Below are 17,832 nucleotides of genomic sequence, written 5' to 3'. Positions count from 1 at the left end.
GCTTCTTCTTCTCCTGCTTCTCATAGTGTGCTTATTTGCATTCGATTTCTGATTTCCAATTGATCCCACACATGCTGAACAGGGTCAGCAAAAGGGCCGGAGGTGGTCCAGGAGCCATAAAATGCACAAGTCTATTCTACATTCTCTGATACACCTGACTTGTGCAAACTCTAAAGGAAACAAAGTAACAGAATAACAGAGTTGGTAGGGACCTTGGAGGTCTTCTAATCAAACCCACTGCTCAAGCAGGAAGGCCTATACCATTTCAGACAAATCATTGTCCAATCTCTTCTTAAAAACCTCCAGTGTTGGAGCACCTACAACTTCTGGAGGCAAGTCATTCCACTGATTAATTGTTATGTGTTAAGAAATTTCTCCTAACACATAAGTTCTAGGATGGTTTTTTCCTTGATTAATTTCCATCCATTGCTTCTTGTTCTGTTTTCAGGTGCTTTGGATAATTGATTGACTGCCTCTTCTTTGTAGCAGCTGCTTAGATATTGGAATAGTGTTATCATGTCACCCTAGTCTTTCTTTTCATTAAACTAGACATACCTAATTCCTGCAACCATTCTTCATATGTTTTAGCCTCCAGTCCGCTAATCATCTTTATTGTTCTTCTCTGCACTCTTTCTAAAAGTCTCAACATCTTTTTTTATACCATAGCAACCAAAGTCCATGGATCCTCTATGGATCAGGCACACATTGTATGTGGCCTACTAGGCAGCCATGTGCGGACTGTTGATGTTTTTTTTTAAAGTCAGTGAATGAACTGTTACACTGGATCACTCAGAAACGAGGGCATAAACTCAAGCCACAAACAATTCATGTTTATCATTCTTTTCTGTTTTCTGATTTTATTGCAATTTATTTGATTATTGTGAAAGTCATACACCCTACAGATGATGAATAATGATGATGACCACGATACGTTAAACCAAGGCTGCAAAAGCCATCAGCCAACAATTATTTCAAAATGGTTTATTAACTGAGCTTACTTCCCCTTTGCCAAACAACATTATGGTTTTAGCAAACCAGTGTATTCTGCCCCTTGAAATAGACCCTATCTGTTGATCCTTTGGAGAAATTTGGTGCCAACAAGGCAGCTGACAGTGGAGATTAACTGGCTGGGCTTCTTTGAATTAAATTACAGTGGTTAAAACCACTGTGTCAAATCTTGCTTAAGGGGATGTTTTATTGTAGCTTAGAGGCCTGAAACCAGACTAGTGAGTCATGACCATGACAATGTGAGGTTCTTGCAAGCACATGTTCTGTGCTGTCTGCAAAAAAAAAAAAAAAAATTAAATGAATTGGGAAAAAAAAGATTTTGAAAGTAAAAGGAACAACATTACGAGGTCAGATAAACTGTGCTGGAGGCCGGAAATTTTAGTTTTGATTTCATTGAGACAACACAGCAAGCGGAAATGAATGAGACGAGGGCAATTTAGTGATTACACGGTTAATTAAATGATCTCGAAGAGAATGTGTATTCCTTGGATTTAAAAACAAGATGCCAACTTTTGACTTAACTTGCTTATCTACTTGCTAGCCCACATTTTCTTAAGGAGCTAAAGCAACATTCCCCCCCCTCCCCATAATACTATGACATATATACAGCTGAAAGAGTGATGGCCCATAGTTGTCCAGAAAGCTTCCATGCATCTCCCTTGTCTTGCTCCAATTCCCTAATTTCTGAACTAGAGTGTAATTGCTGCCCTAAATCAGCAGGATAAAACACTCTCAAGATTTCTCATTCTGGAAGTCTGAATATACAAGGTAGTTTATTTCTGCAATACGTTTCTCTCCCCCCCACCCAAACTTTTGCTTCTTTTACGGGGCAGGGTAGAGAAAGGGTGTACATACACTTTGCATTGTGATGTTTTCTGCCTTTAATTTTCTGATCTATTTACTAAAATAAGGCACCTATTAAAATTAGTAACCTACCACTGACATACCTCACTGCCTCCTCTCTTGTAAATTTAAATAGATTTAATTTGCTAGTAATTTATTCAATTTGCAATGCAGAGTTTCATTCAAAGGCCATAGAAGCAATTAAAGTGGGTCACTGGCTGCTTTATCTCACACAGGAAAAATACTAATAAATAACCATATTCACACTCTAGAATGAATGTGAAGACTCCAATATTGATTTGCAAGGCAAACTATTCCAGTGCATTCAGATGAAGCTGCATGCGTTTGTGTTGTAAACTCTGTCAAAGTACATTTCTGGAACTTTATTGAACAACAAAAATATTTTCAGACTTCCTCACTCTCATCACATGATGGGCTACTAATATAAATTTGTCCTCAGCTGCTTGGATTGGATAGAATCCACTGTAAGTACATAGAAATACATTAGCATACTGAATCTAATGTTTTAATTTGTTAACCCAAACTGAATAGGTTCAAAAACAGGAGCAGAGCATTCTAATTAATTTCAGTTAGTAGGTTTGAAAGCTGCAAAGGTTCAAGGGTTCCTAAGCACAGCATGTTTATAATGTAACGATTTTTACAGTTGAACAGGCATGCAATAAATTTTTTATTTCTTTGGGAATAGAGAAAACAAGAGCTATAAAAAAAACGATTGTTTATTAGAGGAAATGGTCACACCCTTTTGTTTCCTGGGTGGGGAGAGGCTTGCCTGCAAATAGTGTTTTTTCACTTTCACATGGTTTGTGTGGTTACACTTCAGCAGCACCCTTCTGAACTCTGTAAATGATTAATTCTGCTGTTTGCTACTTGATACATGCAAATCAGTTGAGCATGCATTGCTAAAGCAACTACTGAATTTTAGCCACGCTATTTGTTAACTATTTATTGATTCCTAAATTAAACTTCTCAGGCTGAAACTTATCCCATGAAAATGGGCTAATCTTACCATAAAAATGAGAATATATATTATCCAATCAGAAATATAAAATATAATTGAAACTTGATAGTGCCCAGTTAATATCCAACTTCTAAAACTGCAGAGCATTCTTTTGGCATAGCCTAAAAGAATCCAATAGTTAAAAAAACTAAAACCTAAAGTTTAAAAAAAGGAAGTGGCCTCACTGGAAATTATAATTTTCTCCTCGATTACTGTGATTCTCTGAAATCAAGTTACCTTACAATTCTGACAATGGAAATTAAATTGTCTTAGATTATTCATTCCTTGGAGAATATTCTTGAAATCAAATTAAGTCATAGGGTTTGAGAGTATGGTTGTACCATTTGTATAAACAGATCTGATTCCAGAGGTGTCCAGATGATTTTTTTTTAATTTGCATTTATATCCCGCCCTTCTCCAAAAACTCAGGGCGGCTTACACTATGTCAAGCAATAGTCTTCATCCATTTGTATATTATATACAAAGTCAACTTATTGCCCCCAACAATCTGGGTCCTCATTTTACCTACCTTATAAAGGATTTTTTTAAATTTACATTTATATCCCGCCCTTCTCCAAAGACTCAGGGCGGCTTACAGTGTATAAGGCAATAGTCTCATTCTATTTGTATATTTACAAAGTCAACTTATTGCCCCCCCAACAATCTGGGTCCTCATTTTACCTACCTTATAAAGGATGGGAGGCTGAGTCAACCTTGGGCCTGGTGGGACTTGAACCTGCAGTAATTGCAAGCAGCTGCTGTTAATAACAGACTGTCTTAGCAGTCTGAGCCACTCAAGGACCCCATATTAAAGTGTATGCAGTGACTTCATAGTCTTACTCCATGCTAGGTTACAGATTATTGTAGCCAGATGACCAATTCCAAAAAAGACTTTTAAAAATTCTCTTCCAAACACTGAGAAGCATGTTCTCTTGCACATTTTAGCTCATGGATCTACACTAATTCTGGAATTAACCTCAACATTCAGGCCTGGAGACAAAAAGGGTGAAGCCCAGAAGGATAGACATAGTTTGGAATAAAGATCTGTTGAGTCTCCAGGAACGGTTGATTGGGAGGGCAATGTCTAATTGCCCCATATGCGCTTGCAGCATCACACCTAATAAAATGTGAGCACTGGAATTGTGTACAATAACATTCAGTTTCACCCATTGCTTTTATCAGTGAAAAGTCTATTTTGTGCTGTACCCACATCCTCCCTGCCAGTAACTAAATATGCAGGTGGCTGTTATGAACTATTCACAGCAGGCAATTTCATTTTGTGGGAAAGAAGCTAGATCTTTTGAGATTCAAGCCTTTGGAATCTGCATTTCTCATTTTATCAATAAATCAGTCTGGACTTCATTATATCATTAATTCATTTTTATTCTATTTATATGTTATGACTTCAGTATTATGAAATATACTGATAACGCATACTTAAGATTTTAGGAATCCTTTATATATCATGAATATCCCATAGTAGAGGAAGAAGCATAGGGGGTTTTATATGGTTATACTCTACTCCAGGTTTGTCAAACTGGCGGCCCGCAGGTCAGATGTGTCATGTGCAGGCCCCACCCCGGCTCTGCAAAGACAAAAAAATGTCACGATACGTCACATGACGCAATCGAGTTTGACATCCGTGCTCTATTCTAATCTGCTGAAAAACTTGGCATTTTCTAAAAATGTCTCCCATCTCTCAGCTCTTCCAATATCTGGTCCAGATCTGCATCATCTTAGAGTGAGCTCTAAACTGAACTGAGAGTCCATGTAAGTAAGAATGGCCATCAAAAGAAAAGAACACTTGTAGACAAGTGATAACTTTACAACTGAGTGAAAGAATTGTCTTTGTAAAACTATTTAATGTTAATAGAAATCTTTCTTATTCCTTTCAGAAGTGCCAACAGTGTAACACGTAAAGCATCCATTAAATCTAGTTCAGCTTCTGGTGACCAGAACATTCATACAGTTTTCTTATCAACACTATGGAAATGATTGATACTGCCCTCTTCTAGGATATTTTTCTTTACTTCCTACTCCAATCTATAGATCCATGTATGCCAATAGTTTTCCATCCAAGTATCAACTAGGTCCATGCTTATTTTTTTTTAGGTCAGTCAAGTAACACAAGCAACTTTTATCATTAATGAGTAAGAACAGCCTCACTTTGCATAACTGAATGGTAATCTCACCAACTCTGTTCCCTGTTCTCTGAAATAGCCTCCTCAGTGACAGTAAATTGGGAGGCAGCTTATTATGTTTTCAACACTAAAGACATTGTTATTCTTTCAGATTGTTTAATATTATAATGTTAATTATGACAGAATGCAATGGAGACTTCAAATTCCTTTTAATTATTTTAGTTGGTGCGCTCTGTAAATTATTGCAAATTGCACAACACATTGCTTAAATCTCTACTTCTAAATATTTTAGAGATATTTTTAAATGATTTCAAAGCTACCAATAGGGCAATCTATAAATTTTCAGACTAAATATACCTGTTTTTACATTTTTACACCGCACAAGGTCAAAATTGTCCTTTCAATTCACAACATAGAGATAAAACCATAAAATACAAGAATATAACATAATGCAAATCACTTGACGTAAATATTTATAATCAAGCTCCAAACATAAAGAAGCTGGCTTTTACAAAGCAAAAATAGAGGAAGTGATAAACTACATAAAAATACTCTAGCATTTATAATTAGCATTTAAAATCCATGTCCTAAATAAGTACTTTTTTTCGTAATGTACTGCAAAAATAGAAGGAGACATGCTATAAATTATCAGCAGTCTCCAAGAAAGTAAGTCCCTCATCTGCTTGTATATCAACAATATAGTGAGTATTGGCAACAGATAAAGGCCATATAAATATTGACTAACTTCACAAGACAAAGGAGGTTTCTCATGTCTCACAGGAAATAAATACTATGAACATTGTGTTTATTTTCAACTCCTGCCGTTATATTAGTTAAGTCCAATTTAACATGTATCAATGGTTATTACATATGCTGCAAAAATAATAGATGAGGGGGCTATCTTGATGTATCAGAACATTAGCATTTTATAAAGCAATTGAAATAAAAATTTTCCAAGGATATTCTGATTTAAATTCTAACATTGCAATACACAAACAGGGTGAGATAAAAAAAACAGGAGGCTAGGAGAGAAAGGAAAAAATGCTTCCCCTCCCCCAAACAAATCTTGTTTTACATTCATTCAAATTTATCTGATACTTAAACCTAAATATATTCTAAACATTATTCTTTAATTATCTATAAAAATACAATGAATTTGGAATAAATCAAAATATATTTCAGTTGAAAGCAATTCAGGAATTTTAGAAGTTAATGCATCTAATAATATGGGTGTCCAAGCTTTTTCCTTGCCTGGGCTACATTGAGTGAAGAGCAATTGCCTTGGGTCACATATTAAATATATAATATATCTAATATACAGGTAGTCCTCGACATACAACATTTCATTTAGTTAGAGTAGTTTGAAAGTACAACGGCACTGCAAAAAAGTGACTTATGACCATTTTTCACACTTACAACCACAGCGGCATCCAGAGGTGGGCTGCTGCCGGTTCAGACTGGTTCACTCGAACCAGCAGTTCTAATTCTGCATGGATTGGGGAACTGGCAAATCAGACTACTGGCTGGCCCCGCCCCCACCCATTTTTCGGGCCATTTTCAGCTGTTTTTCGGGCAAAAAAACAGCCTGAAAAAATGGCCTAAAAAACAGCCTGAAAAGAAGCTGGGTGAGCCGGACCCAGACATGTCCCAGGTTCCCTCATCCCAGAAGCAGCAACCTGGCACTCTTTCCCTCTCTGCTAGCCCCCTTCTTTGCACAGGATTGCCCAGCAATGCAGATGGAGAGGAAGAAGGAGTGGCATTTCTGTGTGTTCCCGTTTCTGTGTAGCACTCTCCACTGAATGCTAGCAGCCGCTGCTGCCCCCTTCTCCCTCTCTGTCTCCACTGCTGGGCGATCCCATGTGAAGAAGGGAGCTAGCAGAGAGGGTAGAGTGCGAGGTTTCTGCTTCTGGGATGAGGGGACCTGGGAAGCGTCTAGATCCAGCTCACCCGGCTTCTCTTCCTCTCATAGACAGCTTTCCCAGTCTAGCTGATGCAAGCTTCCTCCCCAGATCCCCGTCCGTTCTCCTCTGGCTGGACAAAGCTAGGCAAAAAGCCAGCCCACACCGTTGTCTAGCCTCACCGGTGCCCAGCCCTTTCCAAGTCATAGTAGGCTTGGAAAGAGCAATGTGAGCTGGGCCTGTGTCAAGCTAGACTAGGGAGGGAGAATGTGAGCCAGGCAAAGGGGCAAGTAAGGGGCGTCCGCAGTATGCTGGGCCTGGCAGACTTTCTAAGCCTGCCTAAAGTACGGAGGGAGGGAGGGAGGGAGAGAGAGAGGGAGGGAGATGGGGAGAGAGGGAGAGAGAGAGAGAGATCTGATCCAATCTTGGAGAGTTATATCAGGGCTAGAGGCGGTGTGTTCTCTCTCTCTTTCATGCACTTGTGTGCACACAGACAGGTTGGATCTTTCTTTCCTCCCACCTCCCTCCACCAGAGCCCCTGGATTCCCTCCCCAACCCTGCCTGTCCCTTACAGGTACCATCTACATAAATGACAGAGTTGGTCACGCCCACTAAGTCACATACCCCCCGGCCACGCCCACACGCCCACGCCCACAAGGCCAGTCATTAGGGCAGAGAACTGTTGTTAAAAAAATTTGCAGCCCACCACTGGCGGCATCCCCATAGTCACGTGATCAAAATTCAGATGCTTGGCAACTGACTGATATTCATGACAATTGCAGTGTCATGTAATTCCCTTTTGAGACCTTCTGACAAGCAAAGTCAATGGGAATCCATTCATTTAACAACTATATTACTAAGTTGACAAGTGCAGTAATTCACTTAACAACTGTGGCAACAAAACTGTGCTCCATAAAATGGAGCAAAACTCACTTAACAAATGTCTCACTTAGCAACAGAAATTTTGGGCCCAATTGTAATAGTGCATCAAGGACTACCTGTCATATCAAAATGTTAAAAATGTAGATCCTGTGGAGCCGCATTACTAGCTGTCCAGGGCCACATGTGACTCACAGGCTTGACATGCCTGATCTAAACTAAGTTGTAAAATCAGAAATGAAATAAAAAAATTCAGTTACAGACAATCCATTTCTCTTAAAATATGCCAAATAATTTGAAAAAAATCTGATTACCAATTAGCTGATCTAAAGTATCCTTACTAGCCATGAATGTAAAAAAAAAGTACCAGCAATTTTGAGACATAGATTAACCTAAATTTTATATTATTATCATGTGGCTATGACTCAACTTTTTGTATCCCAATCTCTTCCAAAAATACCCTTGCAGCTGTTAATGCTGGAAATGCAGTAGAAATTTCCCCAAATAAGATTGGGAAGGTATGCAAACCATGGCTTCCACAATTATTTCAAGACACTTAATTATAGCTCCACTCTGTATCAAATGACGAGGAAGGAGAGGGACTTAGAATAGAGAACTTAGCAATTTTCTAAGAAATTCTCCCTTTCATACAGATGCACTAGAGATTTTTTTTAAAAAATCTTGGCAGGACCCTTGGCATGACTTAAGCCATTTTTAACTCAATCCTTCTTTAACAGAAGGATTTAACAGGATTATACAGAAGGATTTAACTTTAACAGGTTCTCCTCCCAGATCAAATTCTGTTTTGTTCAAGTTTAGAGAGTTACCATGCTGGCTGATAGAGAATCCTGAATCCATCTATATAATTTATCTCCATCATTCCATTAGCCTAAAAAGAATAAAGAAGACCAAGCCTCTTCCAAGATATTAAGGGTACGTAAAGGTTTGTTGACTTGATAACTTGGATTTTAAAGCTAAAAGTCCTGGAAACATATATCAATCTTGTAATATTTTTTTTAATGTTTAATTTAAATCTTTTCCCAAGGACTCAAAATATCACATTTAATTAAAAAAATAATTACAGTATCTATAAAGATGATAATTTTCTTGGGTAATCATTCTAGGACAGGGGTCAGCAACCCACAGCTCTGGAGCCTCATGTGGCTCTTTCACCCCTCTGCTGCGGCTCCCTGTCACTCAAAATATGCATCATAACCGCCAATCTGCGACACCCGCTGGCATGCAATTTATTGAGTTTTTCAACCCCCGGTAGGCCAACCATGGATAAATCCATGAAAAGAAAAGTTTCAGAAGAAAACAATGTTTAATTCAAGTACATATTGCTAGTTTTGTGGCCACTCAGGAAATAGTCAGGCATGGGAAGGGTTTTGTGCCTCTCGGTGTTTTCTTTTCCGTGGGAAACGGGTCCAAATGGTTCTTTGAGTGTTTAAGATTACAGATCTCTGTTCTAGGATATTGCAAATATTAAATTAAGGTCCAATTTTTAACACATTTCAATAAACACATTGGAAGTAACAGTAATTCACAAAACTATTACACTAAATCAGAACATTTTGGTATACAACGTAATTATCAATTACACAAAAATATCACTAGCATATAATAACAGTTCATCTACGTAAAGCATTTTTATCATCCAAATGTTCTTTGATTGCCTGTTTAGACATGCCAATGGACCCCATATTAAATTAAAAGACATATTGAAAGCATTTTGATAGATGAAAAATTATTTGTAGTAAGTTTGGTAAGTGAATCAGAATTGCATATTTTAATTCAGTTAGTTACAAAAGAAATAAACATTTGGCCAACATTTGATCCCCAAATTTGAATTGCATCATATCAAAGGCATCCCTTAAGACGGGGGGGGGGATTAATTTTCCCAAGGGGTTACCTGAGAAACTGGGACTGTTGTGGAGGGCCGAACCAATGTAACCTGAATTGATGTCCTCAAACTCTCTCACCTCAACTCTTCAGGCTGTTCCAGGCAAGCGGAGAGCAGGCACAAAAAGCACTTTCTCTCCTCGCCCTCCAGCAAGCCCCAGCCAAAGAGGGCATGGTAACTACACAGAGCTTCTCTCATCCCCTGCAGCACGCTTATCTACACTTGATTTCTAATTTCCAGTTGACCTCATACAGCCCAAAAAGGAATAGCCAAATAGATGGATGTGGCTCAGGTCCCCTCAAAACTAGCATTGATGTTTTATTTTTTTTCCTGAATTGATACCTAAAATATCTATTAGTAAACTAATATGTAATTAGCAAACTAATAATTCACAAACTGTAAGGGAGTGGTCTTATAGTTCTTGGGTAAATAAATACATTTGAAGCTTGCTAATATTTTATGAATCCCTACAATCAAAGCTAATACCATCACTTTGGATAAAAAGTTTGAGGAATCCCAATTCATTAAAGGAAGTTGGAAAAACTTTATTCAAAAAGCATTATTATAAGTCTCTAACAGAAGATAAAAAACCAGTATAGCCCTATTTAATCAAACAACCATCAGGAACATTTTTCATGGATTTAATAATGTGTACTATTTTCTGAAAGATGCAGTTTGATAAACAGCTTGGTTTTGTTAAAAGTAAGGAGTCTAGTACTCTAGTAGAACCTTTCTAACAAATGTTATTAAAAGGTATAAGGTTTTGTAAAACTATAGCATTGATAATGTAGGTCAAGCGTGTTTGAATACAATGCAAGTATCTAATTATGAAATTACAGTATATTATTATATTTCGCACCACTGCACCACTCAATATACCAGTCACCGCACCACAGTACATTATTATATGCTTGTGATTATTTTGGTACCATTGTAGTTTGCTGCTGATACCACTAGGAATTCTAAAAATAATTAGGAACAAGTGTGATAAGGAATGGTAACAAAATGTACTCTTTCTGTGGAAGATTTATAAACTGACTTATATTTTTCTAACATAAGCTTGTAATCTTTTCCATGTATAAATATTAGATTTATCTGGAACAATATTAAGATCTAATAAAGTATCTAACTATAGAATAAGCTCTCCAGACATAATTATCTAGTCCATAGCTAAATTAGTACTTGAATACTTAAATGTATTCAAAACACGTAGGTTAAGTTATTGTTTTGATCACTAATATTTTTATTTCACTACAAGGTTACTACATCCCTAACAGATTCTAGAACTTTCTCATATTGAATAGTATGAGTTAAAAACAAAAATAATAATAATTGTATTTTAAATTTCTCAATTTAACAAGCATTTCCCTGCTTCTCAAAGGATAGCAAAGCCCTTTTATATGCAATGAAACTATTAAAGTGAAGGTAAGTGAAAAAACTGTACATAAAAAAACCTGAAATCTAAATAACTCAAAGGAAAAAAGAAAAAAAAATGTAAGAGAAAAACTTTAAAGAACTTAATTGTTTACGTAGTCTTTGGTATAAAAAGTTTGCATATCCCTCATTAACAAACCAATGGTTTGTTTAGATAAACCATTTATATGGTTTAGAGAATATTAAATCTGTTGAATTTAAGATGAGATTAATTCTGTAAAATAGATATTTTCATGTTTGATGCATATCTCAAAAACATTCTAAAAGGATTACCGGTATCTGTCAGCTTCAGTAAACTTGAAATGTAAAGAGAAGGGGGTGCACTAAATCATATAATATGGTCTTCCTATATTACTGTTCTTTGAAAATATATTTAAAAATCCACTGTGCCTCGACATAGCTAAAATTATGAAATAATGGTTGTTTAAATAACTGTTAAATAAACAAGGACCTAAGTGTTATTTTTTCCAGTTTTAGCTGTTCTGATGTTGTAGATTATATCATAATTTTCCATTATGTCAAGACTAGATATCTCTGTCTTCTACCTGGATATGGGCACAATAATGTTTCCAAACATATTTGGATAATTTAATTTAAGACTCTTCCCATATATTCAGTGAGACAAGGTGATTTGGGAATGTCTGTTCTCCTCCAGAATAAGCAGATTTATCTAACATCTACATGAATGTGTCTCAGTGATCATTAGGTGATCAATTGATAACCTTATCAAGTGAACTCCAAACATTATTCTATGTCACACAGAATATCACTTATAAGCAGAAGTTCCTATTTAACAAAAGTTAAACAAATTATCTGAGACTACATAATATTTCCTCTTTCCACTCGGAAGGAAATATAGTGGTTTCCGCTGATACAAATGCCAAGTTAACGTAGTATGTTTATTACAACACAGCAACTTTTTTTTATAAAATTAACTTCTTGGGATACATGTACAGATGTGATTATTCAGGCATTGACTGAAACATCCTCCATGCAGTTACATTGATCTATAATATTTTCAAAAATAATGGGATCCAAGAACATTTCTCTTTCAATTGTGACAGCCACCATAATCATAAAGACCATGGAAGAGACAATCTTACCTGCACTTCTGAATCAGCATCAACATGTTGCAGTTGAAACCAAGTGTCTCGATTATGATATTTCTGCAAATCTTCCTTCAAAATTGCTACTTTTCCTGCAAATAGATCAAATTGAATGCATCTTGATGAACATAAATATTGTTATATAACAGCCTTCCTTACTTTGGGATATACAGTATTAAAACTGCAATTCCCTTAATTCCAAGCAAAAGTCCCTGTTGGCTGGAAATTCCAAGAATTAAAATCCCAACATGCTCTCAAGGTTCCAAATTGGGGAAGTTACAATATATATTTTAGGTAAAACAATATGTAAAATTATTTTGTTTAAAAAGTGATTTCTGCAGAGTAGAAAAGTACATGCTTTAGATACTAACTATTCAAACAATGTTTAAAGAGCAATTATGAAATCAATGAAGTTTACTAATAATATTATACATCAAGTTCGTCATCTTGGAGAAAAGCTTATTAACATCAGGAGTTAGCTTTCTGAATCCAAATATTTAAACTCTAAGAATGGTTCTTCAGCTGGGATTAGAGACAACGGCTTTTATCTAGAATAATTGCATCAAAGTTTAACTGCACCTGAAAAACTTTCTATACAAAATGAAAGTTTCAAGAATGTTGAAAATTATTTCAAACGCTTGACCTAGTGTTAATTATATAAAAATGAACTTCACCTTTTAGAAGTTTTCTATAGATTACTCACATGAACAGAAGACCCAAATCATCTAAGAAATTTTATCAAATACTCGGAGAAAGGTTTGTTTGAAAAATGCGTCGGGGCACATTATTCCAATTGCTTACAGTGCTCTGAATTTTCTCTCAGCCTGAAAGCTACTTTTGTCAATTAATAAACTCTTTGAAAATTGTATGGGAAGGGAGGTTGCAATAACAAAAGCATATTGGAAGATCTGAGAGGCTGCCTTGCATAGCTTTCACACAACGTGATTATTAATACTATGATAAAAAGTAAATTGTAAATCTTAGTCAATAGCATATTTTCCCATTGGGCAATATTCTTGCCATACATAGTAACATCTTGTTGATCGAAGGAGGTAGCTTCACTCTATCTAAACATTTCGCTTAAGAAATTCTCATGACTGAATTCTGGATTTATATTTGCTACATAAATGAAAGCTTTGGCTTCTCATCTGTCCTCCTAGTTTGTAAATTAGGCCAGAAATAATTGTGCATCTGTCACATGAAGGGCACCCGGTATAAGACTCTTTTATTCTTTCAGATAAGTGCTAAACGATCAGATGATGTAGCATGTTTCCTGTTTTTAACTGAAGGTCACAGAGGCTGAACTGTTCGTTGCACGGCTGCTAAGAATTCTGTTGTTAATCTATTTTCTAAGTTCCCAGCATTTGGCCTAAAGCATTTTCAAAGCCTCTTTTAAATGTCCCATAGTTAAATCAACCCAGTCTCCTAGAAGTTGGCTTCAAGTCCTAATACATTCATGGACAGGGTTACACAGTTTATTGGCCACTGTAAAATTTCAAGATGTTTTTCATCTAGCCTACACTCTTGGTACTCTCTGGAAGCTTCTCGTCCAAATATCATCCAGGCTGAACCCCATTTAGCTTCTGAGCACCAACCAGTTCAGACAGGCAATGTCTAAATAGTCCATTAAATTTTCTTTTGAATGTTTTTATCATATTACAAAAAGGAACCATTTCAATACTTTCCTAAATAGTGTCCTAAAGTTAGTAAATCTAGCTTCCCTGTCGATTTTGTTTGTCAGAATGTCACATGACAATACATATCATATTATTTTATATAACAGGCTTAGCAAAATCCTAAACATAAAAGCACTGAAGTCAATTCATATTAAATTACTTCAGAGAAGATGTATTATAGGTAATCCTCGACTTACAGTCATCCGTTTAGTCATCAGTTCAAGTTACACTGGTGCTGAAAAAAGTGACTTATGACAGTTTTTCACTTACGACCGTTGCAGATCCCTGTGTCACATGATAAAAATTCATACCCTTGGAAACTGGTATGTATTTAAGACAGTTGCAGTACCCTGGAGTCATGTGATTGATCACCTTTGTGACCTTCTGACAAGCAAACTCAATAGGGAAGCCATATTTACTTAACAACCGTGTTACTAACTTAACAACTAAAGTGATTCACTTAATAACTGTTGCACGAAAGATAATAAAGTGAGGCAAAATTTACTTAACAATTGTTTTGCTTAGCAACCGAAATTTTGGGGTCAATTGTAAGTGGAAGGCTATCTTTATATTGGTAATTGTGTGGATCCTAATTAGACGTCTATGCGTAGAGAATCACTTTCCATTCATATGCAGCACTGAATTCCAGTGGAGTATCCCGTTCAGGCAAGGAAAGAAGCCATTTTCAAGATTTCACCCCTTTTCTAAACCCTTTCAAATGTTTCATGGGATTCCTCATCTTTCTAAGCAGATGTAAATGACTCAAGCGTCCGCCCATTTCCTTGGCAAGAAAACCCCAAAGGTAGATATTGTGGAGGATTAGTCCCACTAGCAGAAGAAAATAGATGCCCACCTTCATTATTTATAACCACCTTTCCCAATCCAGTGAGCTGGACTATATCCAGCTATATTACATCTTGAATATAGCTGATCAGAGAAGGCTGATGTAGGTACAAATTTTAGAATATGAAATGTATTATTATGGTTAGTTGCATAGTCAGCCAGACGTTTCAACTAGATTTAGCATTTCTATCCATCTATCAAGTCCTTCCCAAAGGTCTGGGATGGGCAGATCTTATGGTTGGATGGTATTAAAGGTACCGTATCATCGCAGGGCGTAAGCTGTTCCAAGTAAACCTACCTTTTGCAATTGACTATGGGGATTTGGGAGGCAGCAGTTCAACTTACTTTCTGATAGTTATGCCTCTCCATTGAAAACAAGTAATAGATTTTGGTTTGTCTTAGTGTGAACTATCTCCCTTACCTACAGTCATGGCCGAAAGTGTTGGCACCACAGAAATTTTTCCAGAAAATCATATATTTCTCACAGAAAAGTATTGTATTAACACATGTTTTGCTATACATATGTTTATTCCCTTTGTGTGTATTGGAACAAAACAAAAAAAGACAGGAAAAAAAGCAAAGTAGACATAATGTCACACAAAATTCCAAAAATGGGCTGGACAAAATTATTGGCACCCTTAACTTAATATTTGGTTGCACACCCTTTGGAAACAATAACTAAAATCAGTTGCTTCCTATAACCATCAATAAGCTTCTTACACTTCTCACCCGGAATTTTGGACCACTCTTCCTTTGCAAACTGCTCCAGGTCTCTCTTATTGGAAGGGCGCCTTTTCCCAACAGCAATTTTAAGATCTCTCCATAGGTGTTCAATGGGATTTAGAGCTGGATTCATTCTCCAGCGCTTTGTTGCCATCCATTTCTGGATGCTTTTTGACGTATGTTTGGGGTCACTGTCCTGCTGGAAGACCCAAGATCTTGGACACAAACCCAGCTTTCTGACATTGGGCTGTACAGTGCGACCCAAAATCCTTTGGTAATCCTCAGATTTCATGATGCCTTGCACACAGTCAAGGCACCAGTGCCAGAGGCAGCAAAACAACCCCAAAACATCATTGAACCTCCACCATATTTCACTGTAGAACTGTGTTGTTTTCTTTGTAGGCCTCATTCCGTTTTCGGTAAACAGTAGAATGATGTGCTTTACCAAAAAGCTCTATCTTGGTCTCATCTGTCCACAAGATGTTTTCCCAGAAGAATTTTGGCTTACTCAAGTACATTTTGGCAAACTGTAGTCTTGCTTTTTTATGTCTCTGTGTCAGCAGTGGAGTCCTCCTGGGTCTCCTGCCATAGCGTTTCATTTCATTTACATGCCGACGGATAGTTCACGCTGACACTGATGCTCCCTGAGCCTGCAGGACAGCTTGAATTTCTTTGGAACTTGTTTGGGGATTCTTATCCACCATCCAGACTATCCTGCGTTGCAACCTTTCATCAATTTTTCCCTTCCGTCCACGCCCAGGGAGATTAGCTACAGTGCCATGGATTGCAAACTTCTTGATAATGTTGCGCACTGTGGACAAAGGCATTTATTTATCCACAATTTTGAAAGGGTGCCAATAATTTTGTCCAGCCCATTTTTGGAGCTTTGTGTGACGTTATGTCCAATTTGCTTTTTTTCCTGCCTTTTTTTGTTTTGTTCCAATACACACAAAGGGAATAAACATGTGTATAGCAAAACATGTGTTAATGCAATACTTTTCTGTGAGAAATACTTGATTTTCTGGAAAAATTTCTGGAGTGCCAACATTTTCGGCCATGATTATATACATTCTTTGGATCCAACTAAAGATACCTTAAAGTACAGGCGGAGAGTTTTGGATCCAAATTACAAAAACATAGCAGATTTTATTTATTTTTTGCTATTGTGAATTCACAGGTGCCTCTTTTGTTGTACTTGGATACTGTTATATTTTCCATGCTCTGCACAAAAGGGCATTTACTCTGGTATAAATGAATAACCTGCCTTCAACAGTTATACACAGAGATATAATAATACGCCTTATTGTTCCAGGGGTTCAAACACTGAAGTTGTGTCTGTGGCATGTGTATGCCTAAATTGCCTTCCATTTCATGGCTGCTGTTTATTGAATCATTTGTCAGCAAACGCTGCCAATTAACTCAGTCTCTGTTAGATGAATTTGTTGAAACACAGAGGAAGGTCAAGAGATATTTAGTTCTATAAATGGACGTAAGCAGCACCCTAAAAGTTTGGGATTCCATTATTATCATAAACCCTGATTTTGTTAAGTCATACAGAGTGCTGGTCTCAGGCAATTTTCAATCCATCCATTCATCCTGGATGCTAGTGCCTTATATGGAAGGAAAACATATAGGTATATGGGCAAAAAAATTTCTCTTTTTGGATGTAACACATCCAGGAAATAGTAATAAGCACTATCTGGGATTGCCATGGTGACTGACTTTGCATTATGCAAGCCTGTTACATCAAAACAAAAATAGAGACAGAGGGAGAGGAAATGGGCAGCTTAGTGTCAATCAAGCAGCCCAGAACAGCCGTGGATCCTACAACAATTTCAACCCTTAATAAATAAATAGACAGAGAAGACAGCCTGACATTTCACAGATAAAGAGAAAAACCCTTTGGAAAGTTTTTGTAAACAAAGTCCAGTAACACAACTTTGCAATATAAACATATAAAATTGAATGTGCGTGATAAAAAATTATGACCCAGGAAGCAGCTTTTTGTTTCCTCTCTTGTTTTTTTGGACACATGCTGTTCTTTTCTTGTTATACTGTTTTGTTTGTAATGCACACTGCCCAGAATCTTTATGGGATCTGGCAGTCTTATAAATTTGACAAACGACGCTATAGAGCACTGCACACCAGAACAACTAGACACAAGAACAGTTTTTTCCCGAAGGCCATCACTCTGCTAAACAAATAATTCCCTCAACACTGTCAAACTATTTACTAAATCTGCACTACTATTAATCTTCTCATCGTTCCCATCACCAATCTCTTTCCACTTACGACTGTATGACTGTAACTTTGTTGCTGGCAATCCTTATGATTTATATTGATATATTGACCATCATTTG

At 36.8% G+C, this 17,832-nt stretch overlaps 1 protein-coding gene across 1 annotated transcript in view; it reads right to left on the bottom strand.

Annotated features, from left to right (window-relative positions):
- The window catches only part of RASA3 (RAS p21 protein activator 3), a 162,810-nt gene that overhangs the window by 83,128 nt on the left and 61,850 nt on the right, over window positions 1-17,832 (bottom strand). The window contains exon 4 of the mRNA XM_058185446.1: window positions 12,228-12,322. Coding sequence (XP_058041429.1) covers window positions 12,228-12,322 — 95 coding nt within the window. The remainder of the gene's footprint in view (window positions 1-12,227; window positions 12,323-17,832) is intronic.

The sequence above is a fragment of the Ahaetulla prasina genome, chromosome 5, assembly GCF_028640845.1.
Source record: "Ahaetulla prasina isolate Xishuangbanna chromosome 5, ASM2864084v1, whole genome shotgun sequence".
Lineage (NCBI taxonomy): Eukaryota > Metazoa > Chordata > Lepidosauria > Squamata > Colubridae > Ahaetulla > Ahaetulla prasina.
This window is presented reverse-complemented; position numbering and strand designations above follow the sequence as displayed.